The 25,944-nt window shown below is 41.2% G+C and overlaps 1 protein-coding gene across 1 annotated transcript in view; it reads left to right on the plus strand.

Annotated features, from left to right (window-relative positions):
* Positions 1–10,824, plus strand: part of GUSB (glucuronidase beta) — a 39,755-nt gene extending 28,931 nt beyond the window's left edge. The window contains exons 12-13 of the mRNA XM_075852917.1: positions 455–566; positions 10,673–10,824. Of these exons, the coding sequence (XP_075709032.1) occupies positions 455–566; positions 10,673–10,769 (209 nt within the window). The 3' untranslated portion in view covers positions 10,770–10,824. The remainder of the gene's footprint in view (positions 1–454; positions 567–10,672) is intronic.
* Positions 10,825–25,944: the final 15,120 nt, after the last annotated feature.

Here is a 25,944-nt window from a genome sequence, read left to right on the forward strand (position 1 = left end):
GTGCATAGGGAGCTTCATGAAATGTGTTACTATGGCTTAGTAGCTGCACATAAACCTAAGATCACCATGTGCAAGGCCAAGCGTTGGCTGGAGTGGTGTAAAGCATTCTACCACTGTGGAAATATGTTGTATAATTTGGTAGAGGATGGGTAAGGGTCTTGAGCTGTCTATTAGGATTAGGGCTAGGCCCACAGACACACTCCAAAATCTTGTAGAAAGCCTTCCCAGAAGAGTGGCAGCTGTTCTAGCCAGAAATGTTGGGCTCAACTCCATTTAACAACTATGGTTTTGTAATGGGATGTCCAACAATCTCATATAGGTGTGATGGCCGGGTGTCCACATACTTATGGGCAGCCAGTGTATCTATAACAAAATGTAATGAGCTAGTTAACACACAACATAAGACATTAACATAAGCATTTTGTAAACGTTCAGTATTCTTTTCCCTATGCAGCAGTCACCCGAGTTGTGGGGAACAAGAAAGGAATCTTCACCCGCCAGAGACAACCCAAATCATCAGCTTTTATTCTGCGGGACAGATACTGGAAGTTGGCCAATAACACAGGGTATTTGCATAAACCTACTGTTTAATTAATTTTTATTTTTTTTCCCTGTAACAATCATTACATTTGCTGTTTACACAAGAGCCTGCCATAGACTTGCTTGTAGACTGCCTAAACACCATGTGGGGGATTTTTTTTCTAGCGACTTTACGCAATTTTTACAGCTTTAAAGTTGCAAATTATGACGCACGCCATATTTGGCCATTGATTTTGTAACTTTTTGTCTCGACACTTTTTAAAAGTGGGTGTGGTTTATCAGGAGGGTGTGTCCTCTTGTAAACCGATGCATTTACTATGTTTTCCATCAGAAATCTATGTGAATTATAGCGCAGACCTACGCCTGCTCATCGCAGGCATAGATGTGCATGGACAGGCAAAGATTCATCAAATTTATAAAGAGGCGTGCGCATCTTACTCCATTCTATTCTGGTTTTACACTGGCGTATGAAACATCTGTAGATTTTCAAATCTCTCCCTATGTTTCAGAACACAGTAAAAATGTTTTTACAAAAATTATGCTGTAATACCTCATAGCGCTTATAGAAAATATGATACATGTGCCTTGAATGTACACCATGCCATATTGCACAATATATGTACTGTAATATACTGGGTAGACCCTAACCCAGTCCCTGTATCTGTTTGAGTGGTAGTATTTTGCTTGCTATGAATTTTCAACTGAAATGTTTGCCTTCTTCTTAATTGTGGAATTGCTCTAATGATGTATTTTGATATGCTTGAATGGGAACTATTTAATAATAAAAATCAAATATCGTTGTCTTTCCTGAATGAAAATTAACTTTAAATCTTAATCTTACATTTAATTAAGCTGCAGAGATGATTACTGATACATTATGTATGTGTATATATGTGTGTGTGTATGTATATATATATATATATATATATATATATATATATATAGTTTGCAATACACATTGAGATTGCATACTCCGTAGAGATATTGTAACAATTATTAGGAATTTGGGTTTTCAAACCCTACTTTATATAGACGTGTATTATACCATTGTATTTGGATTTTTTTTTTTTTTAAATCCAGGAGTAACTTTAATGGTGAAAAGTCCTCCGAAATTACAGTTTAATTCTTTAGACCTGGTCTATCCTAAGCATCATCCACAATGGCATACATTTCTGCTCAACGCAGAAAAAAAGAAAAGCCCTACTAGAAACCTAGAAAAGCACTTCCATGGTGATTATGTATAAAAATATTTATTCAGCCTTCAACTTCTAAGCAAAGTCTTTAGATGCTCCTCACAGCCCTGCTTTAAACTTTATAATATATAAGAAATTGCAGTTTTAGAAAGGCCTTGTAGATTGTCAGCGAGATAAAACACCCTGGTGTCAGATAATATAATAGTCATTTATATGGAGAGTCACCGTTTTAGGTGGTTGCCAAGACGTTTATTCTGGGTACGGTGACTTGTTAAATTTTTTTTGTTTTAGCAAGTGTAAGTAATTTTATTTCCCGGGAAAACCGGGCTTCAGACATGATGCCAGTACCTTCCCCCACATTACTGCTCGCTCAAAATTTCCACTTCTGAATTCCTTCTTCTCATTGTTTCCAGCCACTGGCAAAGTCCACATACTTTGCAAATAGCTGATAAGCAAAGAATGACTCTGTCCATTGTCAGAGACTCTTAAGATTGTTTGAATAGAAATTGCTTTATTTGGAAGGATTCTATTTTTAAATCCTCAAAAAAATAATTTTCGATGCCAAGGCTGACTGGCAAGATATACATTTACCTCATCCATGTTATGGACATTCATCAAGAACTTTCAGAAGATGGTCGTCCTGTGTGTGAATGTAGTCAAATTCTATGTTCATGTAAAGGATCTGCCAGACACAGCTTCTGTGTCGACGCCCGTTGTTAGTCAGTCTGCACCTGCTCCTAAGTCTGATCGAGTGACCCCTCCTTCTACCAATCAGGCTGAGGAGTGGGAGAGCCTATCACAGCCTGGCCAGACGGAGCTAGCTCGCGCCCTCTGTCTATTTATACCTTTTCCTGCTCCTTTGCCTGTGATTTTGCCTGTTTCCTGGCTCTGCTGCTGCGGCTTGAACTATTTGTCACTGCTTCATATTGACCCTGGCTTTACTGACTACTCTCCTGCTCTGCGTTTGGTACCTCGTACACTCCTGGTTTGACTCTGCTCGTTCACTACTCTTGTTGCTCACGGTGTTGCCGTGGGCAACTGCCCCATTTCCCTTAGCTTCTGTGTACCCTTGTCTGTTTGTCTGTCGTGCACTTATTGAGCGTAGGGACCGTCGCCCAGTTGTACGCCGTCACCTAGGAAGGGCCGTTGCAAGTAGGCAGGGACTGAGTGGCGGGTAGATTAGGGCTCACCTGTCTGTCACCCTTCCCCGTCATTACAGTTCATTTGTGATTATTTATTGAAATAAGTTTGCCTTTAAAGGAGGTTTTAATAATGAAATTTTAACTAATCAAAAACCAGTTATGAAAAATGACGCTAAAACACCATGAGAGAGGCAGCTATTGAATGCCAGTTAGTCATAAATTATATAAACAAAGCACTTAAAAAAAAAAAATTGAGGCAGCTTACAGAAATCTAGAGACCAAATAGTTGGTGTTCAAATAAGTGGTAAAATTCTCTAGTTTGTGAAGAGGAAAAGGCTTATTAAAGGGGTTGTCCAGGATTAGAAAAACATTTCTGTTTTCTTCCAGAAACCGCGCCACACCTGTGCATTGGTTGTGTCTGGTATTGCAGCTCAGCTTGATTGAAGTGAATGGGGCTGAACTGCAATAGCACACACAGCACTATGCCTGTCCACTGTTGTTTTTGGAAGGAAGCAGCCATCTTTTTCTAAATCTGGACAACCCCTTTAAAAATCAACAAAACAAAGAGCTGGCAAACACAATGCGCCTTAGCAAAGAATTGGTAGTTTGGTAGTTACATGTGGACATTGGAGTTTTATGCAAAATCAACAAGTGGCTTTGGCAATCGGTCACAGGAAAGATTCCATATTGTAAGTTTCACAGACTTGTTTGAAAAAACACTAGTAGGAAAGACCACAAGTCAAAGATGCGTAATCCGTTGTAGGGAGCACAAAACCGTCACCTTTGACCAAGGGAAGAAGTAACTAAATACCTCCATAACCGATGGAGCCTCGAGTTTTCTTTTCTGGCAGAAAAAAAACTCTATGCCTCTGTTTTAAACTGGAGCTAAACAGAAGTACAGTATGGGCCCATAGACTTTTATGTGTGACCTTCTGCCATATTATAGCTCTGTTATATCGAGCCATAATATGTTTGTGTGCATGAGCCCTAAATCTTAAGAATGCATTTAACCCATGTCTGTGGCCAACTGTAAAATCCAAAGCAGGATTGACAATCATCTTGCTAGTGATTAGAATCTGTAATTACTTCTGATTGATCCAGTACTTCGGACTAGGGCTGGGCAATTATGACCTAAATCAAAATTAATTGAACATGTAACCCCGATTACAATTAATTAACGATTATTTAGACCACGCCCCCTATTTGCATGCTACGCCATTTAATTAATATTTATCCCATGCCTCCACACAGCATAATGCCCCCATAGCTGCCCTCCACACAGCATAATGCCCCCATAGCTGCCCTCCACACAGCATAATGCCCCCATAGCTGCCCTCCACACAGCATAATGCCCCCATAGCTGCCCTCCACACAGCATAATGCCCCAATAGCTGCCCTCCACACAGCATAATGCCCCCATAGCTGCCCTCCACACAGCATAATGCCCCCATAGCTGCCCTCCACACAGCATAATGCCCCCATAGCTGCCCTCCACACAGCATAATGCCCCCATAGCTGCCCTCCACACAGCATAATTCCCCTATAACGGAGAATGCAGATACAGTTGAAGCGGGGGAAAAAAAATCTAAGAAACCGAAATGCACAAGATGTCGATTTGAATTGCGGTTATTTTTCGATTAATTGCCCAGCCCCACTTCGGACTAAATCAAAACCCTTATTGATCTTTATGGAAAGCAGGGCTGTTGCTATAGACTGGCAAAGGGATGCCAATGCCGGAGTACAAACTTTTTGCATGTACGCCCTGTTAACTACATTCCCTAGAAACGGCTCTGATGGAAAGTTCTGAGTATGAAGTGCAAACAATCCTGAAAGTTTTCCCATCATTGATATTCAGAAAGTCTATATCTTTGAGTGTTAGGATATCAAATGCATCTTCTGCTAAGGCTGGGAAATATCAATAACTTGGACTTTTGCAACAAAAGCACCTTAGCCCATTTCTTCATTCTCCAGTCAATGTGGACTTCAGCAACCAATTTAAGCCTTGCATTTCTTCTTGCCAACACATATATTTTTCACAGGAACCCACCTATTTTGTTCCATTGTCATCACACAACTTTAATCAGTCCAGTGACATATCTATAGTACTTCTTGACCCTGGAACTTCCTATCAATTTATTGGGGTAGATTTACTATAAAAAATACGCCCAAATTCTGGCTTAAATTGAGCCGGAACTTTGGTGTACATGCTATGCGCCACATTTATGTAAGGTACGCCAACATTTTGGCTGGAGTACAGTGTTGTATTTTAAGTCACGCCCCTTTTTCCATCAGACCATACCCCCTTCCTAGTAAGACACACCCTCTTATTGAGCAGGCTGCAAACAGTTAACCCGTTAGTGACCGCCTCATAGTGTTTTTATGGCGGCCACTAACGGACTTTATTCCGATGCAATAGCCTTTTACGGCGCTGCATCGGAATTAGTAATCGGAGCAGGGAGCCGTTAGATCTCCCTGCTCTCAGCTACCAGAGGTAGCTGAGGGCTGGGGGCATTCCTGCTCGAATGTGTGAGATCGATATTAGTATCGATCTCGCCCGTTTAACCCTTCAGATGCAGCGCTCAGTAGCGAGCGCCGCATTTGAGTGGTTTTGGAGAGAGGGAGGGAGTTCCCTCTCATCCCACCAGCCGAGTGTCTGTCTCCGATGGCAGCAGGGGGCCTAATAAAGGCCCCCAGGTCTGCCTGTAGTAAATGCCTGTTAGGTCATGCCTCTGAACATTAGCCATGATTAAGGACGCGAGAAGCGTCTGAAACGCGTAGGCTTACTTCACCTACGATATCTCTCCTTACACTTCAGGATACTACCTTTTAACCAGGTCCTGTTTTAGACTTTATACAATTAAACTTGGAACGAGCTTCCATTTTACATACATTCACGCCGGATCCAATTTTTCTTTCTTCCTGCTGTTCACTCATCGTGTGTCGACACGAGGATCCGTGCGGGTTCATCTGAGCAAACCCTCAAACAAGGTGAGCTGGAGGTTTCCTTTCTACTATTTTTCAATGACCTAGCAGATGCCTGTCCGTTTTACACGGACAGGCATAATACACTGCAATACAGAAGTATTGCAGTGTATTATAAATGCGATCGGATAATCGCATAGTGAAGTCCCCTAATGGGGCTAGTAAAAAAAAGTTTAATAAAAAATGAAAAAAACACTTTTTCCCTTTACAAACTTCTTTATTATTAGAAAATAAAGTTGAGTTACACATATTTGGTATGGCCGCGTCCGTAACGACCACAACTATAAATTTATTATATCATTTAACCTGCACGGTGAACGTCGTAAAAAACAATGCAAAAATTTTTGTTTTCTTTGAATCCTGCCGTAAAATTTTTTTTAATAAAAAGTGATTAATAAGTCGCGTTTACTCCAGAATGGTACCAATTAAAAACTATAGGTCGTCCCGCAAAAAACCTTCATACAACTGCATCGGCGAGAAAATAAAAACGTTATGGCTCTTCAGATATGGCGACACAAACAAATAATTTTGAAAAAAAAGTGTTTTCACTGTGTAAAAGTAGTAAAACATACAAAATCTATACAAATTTGGTATCGCTGCAATCGCAACAACCCGCTGAATTAAGTTATTGTGTTATTTATACCATACGAAATTGCAGGTTTTTTTTCTATCCCCCCCCCCCCCCCCCCAAAAAAAAATAATAAAAGTTAATCAATACATTTTATGTACCCAAAAATTGTGCTATTAAAAATTACAACTTGTCCCGCAAAAAACAAGACCTTGTGTCGACGCAAAAATAAAAAAAAGTTATAGCTCTTCAAATGAGACGATAGAAAAATGTAATGTCTAAAATAGGCTGGTCCTCTGAAAATCCCCCTAAGGCTGTGTTCACACAGAGATTTTTGACGCGGAAACCGCGCCAAAAAACTCCTCAAAGACCGCCCGAAAATGCCTCCCATTGATTTCAATGGGAGTTGGACGAGTTTTTTTACCGCGAGTAAAAAAAACGCGTCGTGGTAAAAAGAAGCGTCATGACCCATCTTGAGGCGGTTTCCGCCTCCAAAACCCCATTTCAATCAGTCAGAAAGAGGGAAAAAAAACCTCGACCAGTGTTTTGACGAGTTTTTGTCAAACCACTGTGCAAAAACCTACTGGAGCAGTTTTTGCAGGAGGAATTTTCCTCCTGCAAAAAACTCTGTGTGAACACAGCCCCCACAATAATCTGTTAAAATTTACAGATTCAGTCTTTTAACACCTTCCCGACCTCCCACTGTCTTTTGACGTCAGGCGGTGCTGGTGCTTAGTCTACAGAGACGTCTTTTGGCGTTGCTGCAGGAGAGGCTGAGAGCGCTGATCCTCTAAGCAGGAGCTGTAACTAACAGCTCCTGATCTTAGAGCAGCCTCCTGAACACAGCTGGGGTCGGAAAACATTCGGACCCCAGCCGTTGATGCAATCTAACACCAGGGAATCCCTCTGCAGTCAGCCCTGGGGACCTACAAAGGACCCCAGGGCTGTCTGTTCCGTGTGCCTGCTGTTCGGGCACACTATGTGCTGCCCGATCAGCAGCCTGTGTTATTGTGACACAGTGTAATGTATTAACGTACAGGAGTATGCTAATACATTACAAGTAAAAAATAAAGTTACAAATAAAGTTATCCCTTGATGGCATTAAAAAAAAAAAAAGTAACAAAAAAAATAAATAAATAAAAAAAGTCCCAAAAAGAGTCTTTATTTTGCATAAAATATATGTTTTATTGCCCCTACACTAAATAAAAACAAAAAACCTACACATATTAGGTATCTACACGACCGTAATAACCTGAAGAATTAATCTAATGGGCTATTTAGCGTGAAACGTGAACGGGATAAAAAAATAAACAAGAAAAACAATGTCGAGAATCGCTTTTTCCTATATTCACACCGTAAACATTTTTATTTTTTTTTACCCCCCAAACTGTGGGGAAAAAAAATACTATTTCTCTCGCATAAAACAAGGCCTCATACAGCCACATCAATGAAAAAAGAAAAAAGTTATGGCTGCTGAAAGGCAGAGAGGCAAAAACAGAAATATTTAGCTGGTCATTAAGGTGTTTTCAGGCCCGGTCATTAAGGGGTTAAGCGATTTTCTTTCTACTCACTTGTATTCCCTCTTTATAAGCCCACAAACAGGCCATGTCTTTCATGCTGATGAGGAGTCATATCCATTATATCGCCAAGTTTAGGAGTCCTCTCTATGGACCAGCATGCAGCGCGTCACCCATTTGTGGGCTTACAGCGGAGGAATGCAAGTGAGTAGAAAGATAACCATTACAGATTCGGAATTAGCGTATTTTAAGCTATTTAACTCATTACTGTAGTTTAGGGGATTTTCAGGTGCCAGATTATTTTTAACTGTATTAGACACTGTTTGTGGCTTGCTCAACAAGGGGGCATTGCTTACCAGGTAAAGGGAGTGGTCTAATGGAAAGGGGCGTGACTTAAAATTCAACATCGTACATCAAAATTTTGTTTGAGCCAACTAATAGGTGGTGTAATTAAGAGAAGCATCTAGCACGTCAATCATAATGCGCCACATTTATCATACAGCTACAATTAGACAAGGCAGTCAGAAAATACACTGATTTATCAAAGTTTCAAACTTTACTGTCTAAAACTTTGACTGTATTAGCAATTCTGCCCCGATGTGTAGACTTCTGTGACTGTATTCTTCTTTCCTTACCCAAAAGATGTTTACTAGATAGCTGCTCCACAATTTCTTCGTATTTTAACTCATTTTCACAGCAACAAGAGGTAACCATTCCATATCACAATAGTTTTCACTATAACAGAACATCTGACAAAAGTATAAGGAATATGCATGTTATGCAAACTTTCCCTCTCCAGGTCTAAAATAAGGGGTCATCGTATTGCTATGGGATTTAGCTTATATTATACTTAGTGGAGAGATTGTCCGAGGGGGTCTCTTTTCATCCAGAAATGGTGTTCTGAGAATAAATCGTATGAGAATGTACACACTGTCCAAATCTTTGTTCTCTGCTGTATATAACCATGTGCTACAAGCATAGAAGCAAAAATAACAAAATCTCGCAGTCCCTTTGGACCTACATTACTAGTTCTAGGGTGTGTTCACATCAACGTTAGGGTTCCATCAGACCTTTCCTTCGGAGGAACCCATCAACGGAAAGGCAAATGGAAACCCTAGCTTCCGTTTGCATTACCACTGATTTCAATGGTAATGCTTCCGTTGCAAATGTTTTCCGTTTGTCTCCGTTCCGTAAGGTTTCCATTTTTTTGATGGAATCCATAGTGTAGTGGACTGCGCTTTGGTTTCCTCCAAAAAATGGAAACCTTACGGAACAGAGACAAACGGAATCCATTTGCAAGCGTTACCATTGAAATAAATGGTAATGCAAACGGAAATCTATGGTTTCTGTTTGGTTTCCATTCATGGGTTTCCCTCACGGAAAGGTCTGACGGGACCCACGAAGCTAAAGCAGTTGTGGTTTTGTTTGTTTTTTTAGTTTTAAATACTTATTTTACTGATTTGGAGTACATCGTGTATTTTCCCATTCATATCTTTAAAAAATTTTTTTAAATCTGCTGGTGACCCTTGAAAAACAGTATCACAATACCAGTAAAGTGAGAGAGGGGGAAAAAAAAAAAAGTTTGACACTGTCTATAACAAAAAAATAGTATTGAGAACAGGATTTCTCATTCTAAGGCCAGATTCACAAAAGCGAGTTCAGTCCGTGATGTACGGTCCGCAGGTCGGCCGCATTTCCCGGACTGACCACACTGCAGGGAGCCGGGCTCTTAGCATCATCGTTATCTATGACGCTAGGAGTCCCTGCCTCTCCGCGGAACTACTGTCCCGTACTGAAAACATGTTTTCAATACGTAACCGTTTTCCCGCAGCGAGGCAGCGACTTCTAGCGTCATAGATAACGATGATGCTAGGAGCCCGGCTCCCTGCAGTGTGGTCAGTCTGGGAAATGCGTTCGACCTGCGGACCGTACATCACGGACTAAACACGCTCGTGTGAATCCGGCCTAATGGAGCAATTATATATTCACACCGCATTCCAAAAAATGTAAATGGATATGGTTACCCTTCTATGTAAGGGCTGAATGTGTCTCCTCCTATGCCATATATTCTTTCTTGTATTGTATTAGAATCTATAATATAAATCCACATATGGCATGGCAAATGCCCAAAACCAGGTCCAGTAGGATCCATTTTTCCAGTGATCGGTAATCTGGTGTGCTCGTGGAACTTGGAAATGCTGGGACATAAACGTCAATACCTCAGGAAAAGAATCCAGCACTGCAAGTATCCAGATAATCCAAAATGCATTTGTTTATTATAAATGTATTAGTTTACATATTAAAATAGCATACAAAATAACTGCTAACGCGTTTCTGGCTTTAGAAGTCCTTACTCACATGCGTAAGTACTCGCGAAGCCCAAAACACAAAAGCGGTTATTTTGTATGCTATTTTAATATGTAAATGAATACATTTATAATAAACAAATACATTTTGGATTATTTGGATGCTTGCAGTGCTGGATTCCTTTCCTGAAGTATTATAGTCTATAATATAGTGTCCCTGTAGTATAGTTTATTTTCACAGGTCTGTGTATATTCCAGATGCATATATGACACAAGAATAAGGTAAGATAATGAGGGTTTGCATGTACTGCATTAACTTTATGACATTAATTCATAATTGGTGTTCAATTGGAACATTTTACCATCCTGTGAATAACGTATACAGAACATAGTTTGACTGCATTTTCTTTCCCAATTAAAACAGCGCATCGGATTCTATGTGGAAGAATTCTGCCACTCAAGAGCTATACTGTAAGAGAGAGACGACTGCACTGTGTAAACCAGACATTGACTATTGCTAAAATATTTGTGGGCTAAGGGTCTTATAAAAAAATAAAACCTACATTGTAGTCTAAATGTTACGGTTTTGCTATTTTTTGGGGATTGAATCAATAGTGTAGCATTAGTAACTTGTGCTTTACTCCTGAGGGGCCTGGCAGTCACCCATTAGTACAACTATACTATAAAGGCTCTATGTGGTGGCACATTACTCTGCAGTTAGCATGATAAATGAAATATATGCAGAGCTATCCAATTGTCTTCTTTCTACTTCCTGCTGATAGCCAGTCCAATACTTGGTTGGAAGGAACATGAATTTTAAGTATGCCCTTATAAACAACACATTAAAAAGGCACCCAGACACCAAAATAACTACACCAGTAGCTGGTGCTGGAAGGGATATGCCTAGGGTCTTTCTCCCTTAAAGGATTAGTTTCATGAGGACAACCCCTTTTAAAATTAAAGCTGTATATACCAAAAGGAGGGTATCAACAAATTGCCAAAATTGCATTTTAATCAAAATACAAAAAATCTTTATTACAAATAGATGCAGCTGAAATGCCCACAATAAAAAGACAAATACACAAGACATGGATAAAATATAACCCAAAGAGTTGGGTAGGAGATAGTATGCAACAATTGAAAATAACTAAATAGTCACAAAAGGTAGTCCCAAAGAGTACTGGTCTGTATGTCCTGTACACACAAACCTGGCTGTTTGAAACCATTATTTCTCCACCAACATACGGGACCAGAAGGAGTTACTCAAAAATACAATATTAAATAACAAGATGTAATAAAAAAACAATTACTGACCCATGGACACATTGGACTTTGTTAGTGGTAAAATTTGGTCGATACATTCAGTATTTAATTTTGAAATACACCAAAATTTAGCAAAATATTGCAAAAATTTGCACTTTTCTAAATTTAACTATCTGCTTGTAAGACAGGCAGTTATACCGCACAAAATAGCTGCTAATTAACATTTCCCATATGTCTACTTTAGATTGGCATCTTTTTTTTTGAACATCCTTTTATTTTTCTAGGACATTACAAGGCTTAGATAGAACTTTAGCAGAAATTTCTCACATTTTCAAGAAAATTTCAAAAGGCTATTTTTACAAGGACGAGTTCAGTTGTGAAGTGGCTTTGAGTGGCGTATGCAATACAAACCCCCATAAGTCACCCCATTTTAAAAATTGCACCGCACAAAGTACTCAAAACAGCATTTGGAAAGTTTCTTAACCCTTTAGGCGTTTCACAAGAATTAAAGCAATTGGAGGTGAAATTTACAAATTTTGTTGCAGAAATTCATATTTAATTTTTTTTCTGTAACACAGAAGGTTTTATCAGAGATACACAACTCAATACATATTGCCCAGGTTTTAGAAATAGCTGACATGTGGCCCTAGTGTGCTAGTAGACTGAAGCACAGGCCTCAGAAGCAAATGAGCACCTAGAGGATTTTGGGGCCTTTTTATTGAAATCTATTCTAATAAAAAGCCTAAAATATATTCTAATAAAAAGCCTAAAATATATTCTGTCAGATTTCAAGAGGTCTCGTGATGCCAAAACAAAGGAAACACCCCAAAAAATACCCAATTTTGGAAACTACACCCCACAAGGAATTCATCTAGGGATGTAGTGAGTATTTTGACCCCACAGGTGTTTCATAGATTTTATTCATAGATTTTATTAAAATTTAGACGTGAAAATGAAAATTATTTATTTTTTCCCAATAAGATATAGATTTAGCTAAAAGGCAAAACCAATGTCCACAATGATTAAAGAAGAAAAAGCCCCCTAACATTTGTAATGCAATTTCTCCCGAGTATGGCAATACCCCATATGCGGTCATACACTGCTGTTTGGGCAAACAGCAGGGCTCAGAAGAGAAGGAGCGCCATTTGGCTTTTGGAGCACAGATTTTGCTGGATTGGTTTCTGGGCCCCATGTTGCTTTTTCAAAGCCCCTAAAGAACCAGTACAGTGGAAACTACCCAAAAGTGACTCCATTTACTAAACTACCCCCCATGAGGGATTCTTCTAGGGGTGTAGTGAGCATTCTGACCCCACAGGTGTTTCATATAAGACGTAGCATTAGCTCTGAATCTTTCATTTTCTCAACAAATAAAGGAAAATAAGAACCACAACACTTGTAAAGCAACTTCTCTGGAGTACGGAAATACCCCATATGTGGTCATACACTGCTGTTTGGGCACACAGTAGGGCTCAGAAGTGAAGGAGTGCCATTTGGCGTGCATATTTGCTGGATTGGTTTCTGGGTGCTATGTCACATTTGCAAAGCCCCTGCGTGACCAAAACAGTGGAAACCCCCCAGAAGTGACCCCATTTTGGAAACTACAACCCTCAAGGTATACACCTAGGGGTGCACTGGGCAGGTTTACCCCGCAGGTGTTTTGCAGAAATTAGTGTGCACTCGATGTTGCAGAGTGAAAATGGGAATTTTTCCATAGATATACTAATATGTGGTGCCTAGATTGTGCCACTATAACAAGACCACTCTCTAATTATTATGCTTTGTTTCCCGGTTTTAGAATCACCCTACATGTGGCCCTAATCTTTTGCCTGAACATTCTACCAGGCTCAGGAGTGAAAAACTACCATGCAAAGTTGAGGCTTAATTTGGTAATTTACAAAGTATTGGTTCACAATTGCAGCGGTTCTGATGTGAAATAATAAAGGAAATCCCTGAGAAGTGACCCCATTTTGGAAACATTTTCACCCCCCAGGTCTTTCCCATAAATTATTGCGCTGCAGATGGTGCAAAGTAAAAATTTTCAATTTTCCCTAGATGTCATTTCAGTGGCAAATATGTCGTGCCCATATTGTGCCACGGGAGACACACACCCCAAAAATTGTTAAAAGGGTTCTCCTGTGTATGGCGATGCCATATATGTGGAATTAAATAGCTGTTTGGGCACGCTGTAGTGCTCAGAAGGTAGGGAGTGCCATTTGGCTTTTGGAGCGTGGATTTTGCTTGGTAATAGTTTTGTTTGGAGTTTTGCTGGTATTTCAGTTTAAAATGTGGGGCATATGCAAGCTGGGCAGAGTACAGCAGGGCATAATAAGGTGGTATAATAATGGGTTAAAAAAAAACAACAAAATAATCCATAGATGTGTATTAGGGTACGTCCACACTGTTTATTTTCAGCCGTAAACGCCCTGAAAAACGGCTGAAAATACGCGGGCTGAACGCCTCCAAACATCTGCCTCTCGATTTCAATAGGAAAAACAGTGTTCCGTTCCCATAGGGCGTATTTTACGCGTCCGTTTGTAAAAACAGCGCGTAAAAAAAGTCCCGTAAAAAAGTGCATGTCACTTCTCGAGCCGTTATTGGAGCAATAACGGCTCGAGAAGTGAAATGCACTTTTTTACGGGACTTTTTTTCTTTTTTTATGCTTCGCCTAATCTGCTTCCATAATGGCAGAGCAGGAGGCCATTGTTAGGCCTCCTGTTGCCATAGCAGCGTTTGGCAGCCCTGCAATCTCATTGCAGGGCTCCCAACCCCTAAGATGAGGCAATAGCTTTCAATTGCTGCATCTAAGGGGTTAATGGCAGGGATTGGAGCTAGCCCCGGTTCCTGCCATTACAGGTGGATGTCAGCTGTAACATACAGCTGACATCCACCGCTGATGGCGCCGGCTCAGTTTCTGAGCCAGCGCCCTCTTGCCAGTGGCTACGGAAGTCTTTTAGGCACTGCCTCCAGGCGGGGCCTGAACGGCTACAGTACTAGGCAGACCGGATGGCCAGTATTAGGCCTGCGTTTTCCATTGCAGCCACCGGCATCCCGGCAATTTCATTGCTGGGGTGGCGATTAGCTGCAAACTTGTTAAATGCAGCGATTGCTTTTGACTGTGGCAATTAAGGGGTTAATGGCGGGGATTGGAGCTAACTTCAGTCCCCCCCCTTACCCCAGGGTGTCAGCTGTAACATGCAGCAGATACCAGGGGATGAAGACACGGACTCCGCTTCTGAGCCAGTGTCATCCATTTGTCGTATGGATACGGCAAAATGCGGGAAGCACTAGCTTTCCATGACGTATCCATACGACAAATGTCGGGAAGGGACATAGCCCATAATTAGAGAGCAATCTGACCAGAAATGTGGATATTTTGACTGGATGAATAGTAGAAAGGCAAACAAAACTAGACTACATGAAACTTAAAGGCTGTGTACACTTTTTATTTTTTTATAAAACAGTGCATCAGTGTGTTTGGTGCAACTTTGACTACTTTATTAAAAATTATTTTCACTTGATCTTGCAAATAAACCTGTATCCGTCAAGTAAGGGCACTGACTGGTTCAGTGACAGCGGGACTTGCATGTCTCTGACACGCAGGATCGAGGTGTTATCGATCACATCTAAGTTTGTAACATTGATGTGATCGATAACGGCTGGATTTTGCGTGCCAGACGCAGGCAGGACCTGCTGTCACTGAACCAGTAAGGGTATGTGCACACAACCTATTATTAGACGTAACGGAGGCACTTTACGCCTCGAATTACGCCCGAAAAGACGGCTCCAATACGTCTGCAACCATCTGCCTATTGCCTGCAATGGGTTTTACGATGTTCTGTGCAGACGAGATGTAATTTTATGCGTCGCTGTCAAAAGACGGCGCATAAAATTACGCCCGGGTCAAAGAAGTGCAGGACACTTTTACGGATATAATTGGAGCGGTTTTTCATTGGAGTCAATGAAAAACGGCCCAAGACGACGCCGCAAAAACGTCTGAAATTCAGGAGCTGTTTTCTCCTGAAAATAGCTCCGTAATTTGAGACGTATTTTGCGCTGTCGTGTGAACATACCTTTAGTCCCGCTGATCTGACTGATTCAGGCCTCAGCGCAAGATACAGTTTCTTTGTATCCAGGATACAAAGCAGCTATATATGAAAAAGTTCAAATTTTTAATAAAAGGGAATTACAAAGTTGCAATAAACACTGATATACTGTTTTATGAAAGAAAAAAAAAGTTTTTAAAAAGGAGTACATAGCCTTTAAAGGGGTTTTCCCATCTTGGACAATTATGGCATATCCACAGGGTATGCCATAAAAGTCCGATAGATGCAGGTCCAACCTCTGGGACTCGCATCTATCTCTAGAACGGGGCCCCCTAGACCCCGTTCTACCTTACTGTGCTCCCTCCCGGCCACTTCCTGGTTAGGTGATCGGGAGTTACGGAAACAACCGAGTGCTCGCTGAGGTACGCTGTTTCCATAACTCCCAAAGAAGTAAATGGGAGTTACTGAAACCATGTAACACGGCGAGCTATGGAAACATAGCTCGCGGTGTTACGCTGTTTCCGTAACTCCCATTCACTCCTATGGGAGTTATGGAACCCAGCGTAGCTCAGCTGTTTCCGTAACTCCACCTAACCAGGAAGTGGCCGGGAGGCAGCAGAGTAAGCTAGAACGGGGTTTAGAGGGCCCCGTTCTAGAGATAGATGCGGGTCCCAGAGGTGGAACTCGCATCTATCGGACTTTTATAGCATATCCTGTGGATATGCCATAATTGCCTAAGATGGTAAAACCCCTTTAAGCCCCTTTTACACAAGTCAATAAACACTAGTTTTTGATCATTGCCCAGGGCAACGATCAGCCGATGAATAAGGAAATGCTCGTTCATCAGCAGATCCCAACTTTTTTCAGCAATAAATGTTATAGTTGTTGGCAGCACATTTCCCTGCGTAAATAGTTTGATGTGCTGCCGACATGATACAAGTCATGGGGACCAGCAATTGTAGTAACGATCGCTCGTCCCCATACATAACCAATAATTTATCCTTGTGAAAGGTACAAACAAACTGTCTCATTGATCGGCGCTTGTTTTCATGGCCCATATTGACCAATGTAAAAGGATCTTTAGGGTATGTTCCCACGGACTATTTTCAGCCGTTTTTCATGCCGTAAATGGCTGAAGCAGCATTCTGTTCCGATGCCCCGTAAAAAGAACGGCATGTCACTTCTTGGGCCGTTTTTCATTGACTCAATAGAAAAACAGCTCCAAAAACGGCTGTAAAAAATGCAAGTTGCTTAAAAAAACGTCGGACAATCAGGGTTTTCCCTTGAAAAGAGCACTATTTTACAGCCGTTTTTAGTTTGCCATGTGAACATACCGTTACTCTTATTGCCAAATTGGTATTTCTTAATCACACACTCCATGGCAAACCTAAACAAATCACAACCATGAGCTCATCTCTCATTGGTAATTAAAATACATTTTCGTAATTTACATTCTTTCTTCATTTGCCCACTGACTTTAAAAAGCTTCCCAAATTGAAACTTTTGCCTTTTCAGAAGTATCTTTTATAGTGTCCATGGTTAGATATTTGCAAGAACTCTTTAAACAAAGCTCTAGGCTATGTTCGCACGCTTAACAAAAACAGCTGTAAAATACAGAGCCTCTGTTTTTCAGCCGTTTTTTACGGCTGCTTTTGGAGCGTTTTTTCTATTGCCCGAATTAAAAACTGCTCCAAAAACGGCTCAAGAAGTGACACTTTTTTACGGGGTCTTATTTTACACGCCGGTTTAAAAAACTGCCGTGTAAAAGACGCCATGTGGGAACGGAACGCCGTTTTTACCATTTAAAATCAATGGGCAGATATTTGGAGGCATTCAGCCCCCGTATTTTCAGCAGTTTTTCGGTTATATTACGGCCCTGAAAAACGGCTGAAAATAGGCCGTGTGGACATACCCTGATGGTCAAGCCAGTGACTGGATACACAGACACACACACAAATATAGCTAGAGCCCTTACACAATGTCAGGAATGAGAGAATCTGAATTAAAATACCATAAAGTCTTTTGGATAGATTGTTTGCTTCACTGTTGCATTTATATAATGGTTTAGCAGTGTTGAGATATGTGTCATATATTGCCTTACTTTGGCATGTTTATGGCCAATGTGAAATTTCAATAAAGAGTAATCTAAAAGAAGAGTGTTGAGGCCCTTTTACACGAGCTAATTACATAAACGTTTGTTTGCCTGATAAACACTCGTTCCCGATCTTTGCCCTGTGTAAAACAGGGCAATGACCAGTCAATAAACGATCCCCATACATAGCTCCTTGTGAAAGGAGCGCCGATCAATGAGGTCTCTCGTTGATCGGCGCTAGTTTACATGGCAAGTGCCGGGCTTCACAGAACACTAGTTCCCGATAATTGCCCTGTGTAAGCAGGACAACGATTAGCCGATTAACGAGCAAACGCTCAATCATCGGCTGATTGTACCCTTTTAACTCCTTCCCGACCGCCCACTGTCTTGACATCAGGCGGTGCAGGTCCCCAGTCTGACGTCTTTTGGCGTCGCTGTAGATGAGGCCGATGAGCACTCATCCTCTAAGCAGGAGCTGTAACGAACAGCTCCTGATCTCAGAGCACCTCCTGAACACGGCTGGGGTCGGAAAACATTAACTCTTTGATCGCCATGGTCCGTGGCCGCAGTATGATCAAAGGTAATTCCCCTCTTTGATCGCATCACTGGGATTCCAGTGATGTGATCAAACACCGGGGAATCCCTCTGCAGTCAGCCCTGGGTACCTACAAAGGACCACAGAGCTGTCCGTTCCATTTGCCTGCTGTTCGGGCACACTATGTGCTGCCCTAACAGCAGACAGTCTCATAGTGACACAGTGTAATGTATTAGCATACAGGAGTATGCTAATACATAAGTAATAAATAAAGTTATCCCTTAATGGGATAAAAAAAAAATAAAGTTCCCTCAAAAATATATTTTATTGCCCCCACATTGCATAAAAACCAAAAACCCACGTATTCGGTATCTACACAACCGTAATAACGTGACAAATTTTACAGGTTATTTAGCGTGAAATGTGAAAGGGTTAAAAAAAAAAAACAATAGCGAGAATCGCTTTTTCCTATATTCAAACCGTAAAAAAAAAAAAAATACTATTTCTTTTGCATAAAACAAGGCCTCATCCAGCCACGTCAATGAAAAAATAAAGTTATGGCTTCTGAAAGGCAGAGGCAAAAACAGAAAAATTTTGCTGCCCATTAAGATTTTTTCAGACCTGGTCATTAAGGGGTACATCTCTCTGTGTTAACGGAGATGCGCTGCCGACATGATAGAAATGTATAGGGACGAGAGATCGGCATAATGAGTGCTTGTTCCCATACTAGTGCCTTTTGAAAGGAGCAAATAAGTGCCAATCAATGAGCGGTCTCTTGATAGACACTCGTTTACATGACCCACATCGGGCCGTGTAAAAGTATCTTTACTAAATTAGTTTCATTTTTCAAACACCATTCAGAAATTCCTAAGAGCAACCAGAGGAATGACTGCACTGGGTCAATTCTAGTTGGGCTGGTTGGCTTATAAATAAAACCAGACTATTGTCTTTTCTCTGTGAACGGCCAGTTCACATCAGCGTCTGCCTACGGTTCATGGGTTCCGCTCGACCTTTTCATCAGAGGAACCGATGAACGGAGAGCCAAACGGAAACCATAGCTTCCGTTTGCATTACCGTTGATTTCAATGGTAATGCTTCCGTTGCAATTGGTTTCCATTCCGTCAGGTTGTTTTTTTTTTGCGGAAACAATAGTGTAGTTGACTGCTATTGGTTCCGCAAAAAAAACCTGAAACCAATTGCAACGGAAGCATTACCATTGAAATCAATGGTAATGCAAACAGAAGCTGTGGTTTCTGTTCATCAGTTCCTCCAACGGAAAGTCGGACAGAACCTGATGCTGATGTGAACCTGGCCGAAGACAGGCCTTAGGGCTCGTCCACACGTAACAGAATTGCTGCAGAAAATGTCTGCAGCAATTTCATTGAAAGTAGCAGGCTTTCTGCTGCGCCAAAAAACGCACACATTTCCTGCGTTTTTGACAATGCTGGGAGGTGGTGACATCTCTGAAAATCGCAGTTCAGTCCACATTCCGCAGCAGGAATTGACATGCTGCGGTCTGAAGAATACGCACTGCAGGTCATTTTCTGCTCTGAATTTTTACGCAGCGCATGGATGAGATTTGTTATATCTCACCCACTTTGCTGCTACTCTATTCTGCTGCATATTTACGGTCCAATTCCGGGGACAAGCCCTTAAGGTCCAAGAAACATTGTCAAATGAGTTTTATGAGAATGGAAGACCATGACTTTCTTCTGCAAACAGCACCTCACTTGTCTATGGGCTGTGGTATTACAACTTAGCCCCAATAAAGTAAGTGGGGGATGAGCTGCAAAGCCACCTCTTTAAATGTTATATTCCTGCCATGATGCAACATGACAGTGCCACAAAACAACTATGGAAATGTAACACTAATTTCAGTTTAAGTATAGAATCCACTGTCTGTTAGGCTGGATTCACACGAGCGTGTTCAGTCCGGGATGTACGGTCCGCAGGTCGGCCACATTTCCCGGACTGAGCACACTGCAGGGAGCCAGGCTCCTAGTATCTTTATCTATGACGCTAGGAGTCCCTACCTCTCCGGAACTACTGTCCTGTACTGAAAACATGTTTTCAGTACAGGACAGTTTTCCCGCAGCGAGGCAGCAACTCCTAGCGTCATAGATAAAGATGATACTAGGAGCCCGGCTCCCTGCAGTGTGCTCAGTCCGGGAAATGTGGCCGACCTGCGGACCGTATATCCCAGACTGAACACGCTCGTGTGAATCTGGCCTTAATTTAAGCATACCTAGGGCTAGAACTTTTTTGTTTGCATAAATCAGCGGTAGATGTGATCTGAAACTTAATTTATCTTACAACAGGGAAGTGGCCCATCTGCATCTTCCAGCACGCTGTAGTTCCCCCTCTCGATCTGTAGGATTTCTGCAAATGTTCAGAAACCAATAAAGTACCCAGAAAAAACATCTAGAGTAAATAGTAGGTGTGTGTTGCTTTGAGAGGGGCGGAAAACACATCTGATTGTTTCAGAGCATGCAGCTTTTCTGGCTGCACCACATATCTACCTAAGGCCCTGTTCACACAGTTTTGTTTTTTTTTGCAGGCAGAACATTTGCCATGTGCTTTGGCCGCAGCCATTGAGCACCGCGGACAAAAACTGCCGCAAAGACCGCTTTCTCTGCCTGCCATTGATGGCAATGGGAGGTCAGAGACTGAAACACCAGAAAAAAAAAAAAGTACACTCGCAAGAAAAACCCGCTTCTGCCTCCCATTGAAATCAATAGGAGGCGATTTTGGGAGTTTGATTGTTTCCGAGTCAAAAACCACACCAAAATACTCTGTGTGAACTAGCCCTAAGACAGGATTGTTTGGCCCGCGCCCCCCCCCTCCCCATACAAAAACTGTAAGTATATTACATAAAAAATAGACATTTGTGTTTGTACATTTATTTTATACCAAAAATTATATGCAACAAGAAAAAAGATCATCTTACATATTTACATGAGGCTCTTTGTTAACACAATGAAACAGAGCCCTGAACTCGTCTAACATAGGGCCGGTTGTAGAACTTTATAAGACCGTCTCGCTTCAATTACGTTTACTCTGGAGTTAAATACGGTAGTTCATACATTCTGAGGATACATTAGCATAATACAGACATACAATATTTGGCCATGCTCTTAACAGTTTTAGATTTAGCACATGTAAGCCATCGCTGCAGTGGCCTTTAGAAGATTTTTTTTTTTTTCTTCTTCCTGTGAAGGACGTCTAACCTATGGTTATCCAACTTCAGCTGGGCGATGCAGCCACATCCACCAATGTTTGGTTGAAATGCAAAAAGGGCACCTTGTGATCTCTAACGAAACCGCCATCCAGACTTGGAACAGATGTGGATAATAGGGTGACAATTTAGATATTGTGCTTTCTGGCAGAACTCAACCACAAAGCAGCTGATATATATATATATATATATATATATGTGGTATAGGTTACTTGTATTTATAATTAAGTAGTCAGTACCCTAGCAATGTCAACGCTTATCACCGACGTGCTTGTCCTTACAGCAAAAGTGAGAAGTATGGGTTGTCTAGCACATCCAGAAAACCGGCCACACTCCAGCGTGCCCTAGGGTGCAGAGATGACCTGATTAAGCGGTTTTGCTGGATTTCTTACTAAATATAGCCTATACACCACAGTATTTCACTCGCATTGCACCAGAAGGCAGCCTTTTTGTGTAACTAGATAGACCGCTACATGAAAATGCTGCACTTTCCACACGCTGCCTGAGAATATAAAAGCAAGGAGAAATCAGAACCCATACTTTGTGTCTAATCTATCAAAGCTGTGCCCACGACCATCATTCCACAAGTAGGAGTAAAGCATTAAATAGATGCCATGCACAAGCTTTGGGGACCTACCAGAGTGAAGAAAGTCAAAACTCTAGGGAGATTTTTAAACTTTGTTTTAAGCATTAGTCTACAGCTCATTGTGCGGAGCCTCAGGAATGTACCACAATGTACCGTAATAGCAAGTGAAGACTTTGCTTTCCTGACTTGTTTGTACTAATTCTTTACAAATAAGGATCCAAATTCAGAATCTGCTTATACTTTAATAGACAAAACTTTTAAAGCTGGAATGTTCTATAGCACAATTGTGGAATATGCAGTTTATTTTTATGCTGTAGAAAATATCTGCGTTATAATCGCATACTTCATTAAAATTGCACGCAACAGTGGAGAACTCGTTTTAATGTTAGGTTGGGCTTAGTTTTCACTTAAAAATGGATTACAATGTGGCCAATCCAGGTTAGATTTAAGGGTTAAACAGGTAATATTTTAGGGTAGTCACAACCAGGCTTGTAAGTTTAAAGCATAACTCTGGTTTAGAGATACATTTAAGAATATATGTTAAAAAGGAGCAATGGCCTAAAATCGTATTCACCCATTGGCAGCAGAAACTATCCAAAAAATGGAGCTGGGTGGCCGGCCAAATATCAATTATCCATTCAGCAGAGTGCAGACTACTGCTTATGACAGTCAGTAGCCCGCTCTGAAGGCAGTGATAGTTTGCCGCTTTTCATTATGAGAAACAAGCCTAAACTATAAATGCTGTGAGTCCAGCTTCTCCATCCATTGCATGACTGCTATTTTATCTCTGTTACGTATATACCACCACCATATTCTGCAGCTCTGTATAGACGTCATCACGCACTGTCACCTAATAGGGCTCAATCTAAATTCCCTAATTGTATTCCAGCTTCTTCCCACAAACACAAGGAGAACATACAAACTCCATGCAGATGTTGTACTTGGTTGTATTTGAACCAAAGTGCTGCAAAGAAACTGCTAACCACGGAGCCGCCATGCTGCCCAGACATCTATTTATATACAAGCGTGTATGCAAGTCCGGCCAGCATTTATAATATACGCTTGTTTCTCAATTTAAAAAACAGCGAACTATGTCAAACTATTTATTGCTGCATTCAGAAGTTTCCCCTCTACCTTGTACTATCCTCAGATATGGCAGCACTGGCAAAGCCTGCATACAAACTAGACATATCATGTACCGTGCTACGCGTTAATAAAATGGTGTCAAAGGAGTTTTTAACCCCTTAATGACCTGCTAAATTTTTCTGTTTTTGCCTCTGGCTTTCAGCAGCCATAACTTTTTTTATTTTTCCATTGACGTGGCGATATGAGGCCTTGTTTTATGCAAGAGAAATAGTATTTTTTTTTTTACGGTGTGAATATAGGAAAAAGCGATTGTCGACATTGTTTTTCTTGTTTATTTTTTTATCAGGTTCACGTTTCACGCTAAATAACCCATTAGATTAATTCTTCAGGTTATTACGGTCGTGTAGATATCTAATATGTTTAGTTTTTATTTAGTGTAGGGGCAATAAAATGTATTTTATGCAAAATAATGACACTTTTTGGGCCTTTTTTGAATTTATTTTTTTGTTACTTTTTTTTTTTAAATCTCATCAAGGGATAGCTTTATTTATAACTTTTTTTTTTACTTGTAATGTATTAGCATACTCCTGTACGCTAATACATTACACTGTGTCACTATGACACAGGCTGCTTATCGTGCAGCACATAGTGTGCCCGAACAGCAGGCACACGGAACAGACCGCCCTGGGGTCCTTTGTAGGTCCCCAGGGCTGACTGCAGAGGGATTCCCTGGTGTTTGATCACATCACCGGAATCCCGGTGATGCGATCAAAGACGGGAATTCCCTTTGATCATGCCGCAGTCACGGACCGCGACAATCAAAAGGGTTAAACAGCTGGGGTCCGAATGTTTTCCGACCCCAACTGTGTTCAGGAGGCTGCTCTAAGATCAGGAGCTGTTAGTTACAGCTCCTGCTTAGAGGATGAGCGCTCACACGAGCCGCTCATCAGCCTCATCTGCAACGACGACAAAAGACGTCGCTGTAGACTGGGGACCTGCACCGCCTGACGTGAAAAGACAGTGGGCGGTCAGGAAGGTGTTAAATAGTACTGTCACTATAACATTGATACTAAGAAATCTGTCCACCACCACAAATTACGGTTTACATAATGTTCTGATATATCATGTAACCCTAGAGCCTACCATTCTCTATTAGCACATGTAGATGAATCAAAGCCGCACTCATGACCTTGATAATAGTATTTGCGGTTTTTAAAAATTAGCAGGGAAAAGGAGGCAGGAAATATTGAGAAGACAATTTGTAGGGTTCTAGCAGCAACATTTAACAATTTGTTCATTCCCAGTTAAACAGACCAGACATATGGCTTGGCAGGACACATGTAGACTGTGACAGGGTTAGGTTGTACCTGTCTAAGCAAAGATCAATCTACCTGCTAACTGTACATTACAGAACATTTTCCAGTTTTACCACCTAGTCTTTATAAAAGTATCTGCATTCAAGTACAACACAACTGTCGGGTGCAGCTGCATCAGAGCCTTAGGAAAGAATATCCAGTTTAGCATTAGTTTTGGAGAATGAATCTTACCAAGAGCAGAACAATAAGGGTATGTGCACACAGTAGCAGGCTTTTACATCTGAAAAGACAGACGGTTTTCAGGAGAAACCAGCTGCGTCGTTTCAGACGTAAAAGCTCCTCGCATTTTGCTGAAAATAGGTCGTGTGAACCCAGCCTAACGCAGCACAGACAGTCCTCTATACACCTCTATTCAAAAAGCCAGGGGGTAGTAGCAGTTATGTCCAGATCTTCAGAGAATATACTGTATCATAAAGAACACATTTTAGCTACTCACTTGATAAAATTCAGACCAAGACAGAACACAATGCACCCGCATAGTAGTAATATTATAGGTTGTTTTTATAAATACCCTGTTAACCACATATTACATGAGATTTCTTTGCTCCGCCTATTACAAATAGTTTATTGCCATAAGCACAGGATGTATTACATGATGCAATTAAGCCCCCAAAAGCAGCTCTCCATGTGCTTAGAGAAAAGTTGTGTGTGCATAGGGTTCTACTCAACCGATCCTCACATTCATATATATGGTTACGTACTGCAAGCACATAATGGTTCCTGCATGAAATCTGCACACATTTGTAGATAGCATAAACAATGGAATATAGTAATAGTTCTGAGCACAGAAATTGCACATAAACCTTAAGGTGAATCTCCACCTTTGATCATATAATTTTTAGGTCCAAAATGTCCATAACATGTTTGCTGCCTGCCGTCAACACTAGAGGGAGGTTATCTCATACTGTGGTATTATTAAAGGGGTTTTCCTATCGGGGACATTTATGGCATATCCACAGGATATGCCATAAACGTCAGATAGAAGCAGGTCTCGCCTCTGGGATCCACACCTATTTCTAGAATGGGGCCCCCTAAACCTCGTTCTACCTCTGTGCTCCGGCTGACTCGTGTGTTTCCTGACCATGAAGAAAATAGCGTAGCTCACTGAGTCCCGTAGAACTAAATAGTAGTTACGGAAACAGCCTGGCTCGCATGCTACGCTGTTTCCATAACTGCCATGGACTACTATGGGACTTACAGAAACAGTTTTCTCCTTCATGGTCAGCAAACACACGAGTCAGAACAGGGTCTAGGGGACCCCATTAGAGAGATAGGTGCAGGTCCCAGAGGTGAGACCTGCATCTACATGACATTTATGACATATCCTGTGGATATGCCATAAATGTCTCGGATGGGAAAACCCCTTTAAGTTTAATGTAAAACAGTATCAGAAAGCTCTTTCTAGTGGTGGTGCAAAAAAGTCAGATAGTCTGTCTATGCAGGGGATTTGGTGTTCTGTATTAGAGAGAAAAGCTCAACC

Source organism: Rhinoderma darwinii, chromosome 2 (assembly GCF_050947455.1).
Source record: "Rhinoderma darwinii isolate aRhiDar2 chromosome 2, aRhiDar2.hap1, whole genome shotgun sequence".
NCBI classification, from domain to species: domain Eukaryota; kingdom Metazoa; phylum Chordata; class Amphibia; order Anura; family Rhinodermatidae; genus Rhinoderma; species Rhinoderma darwinii.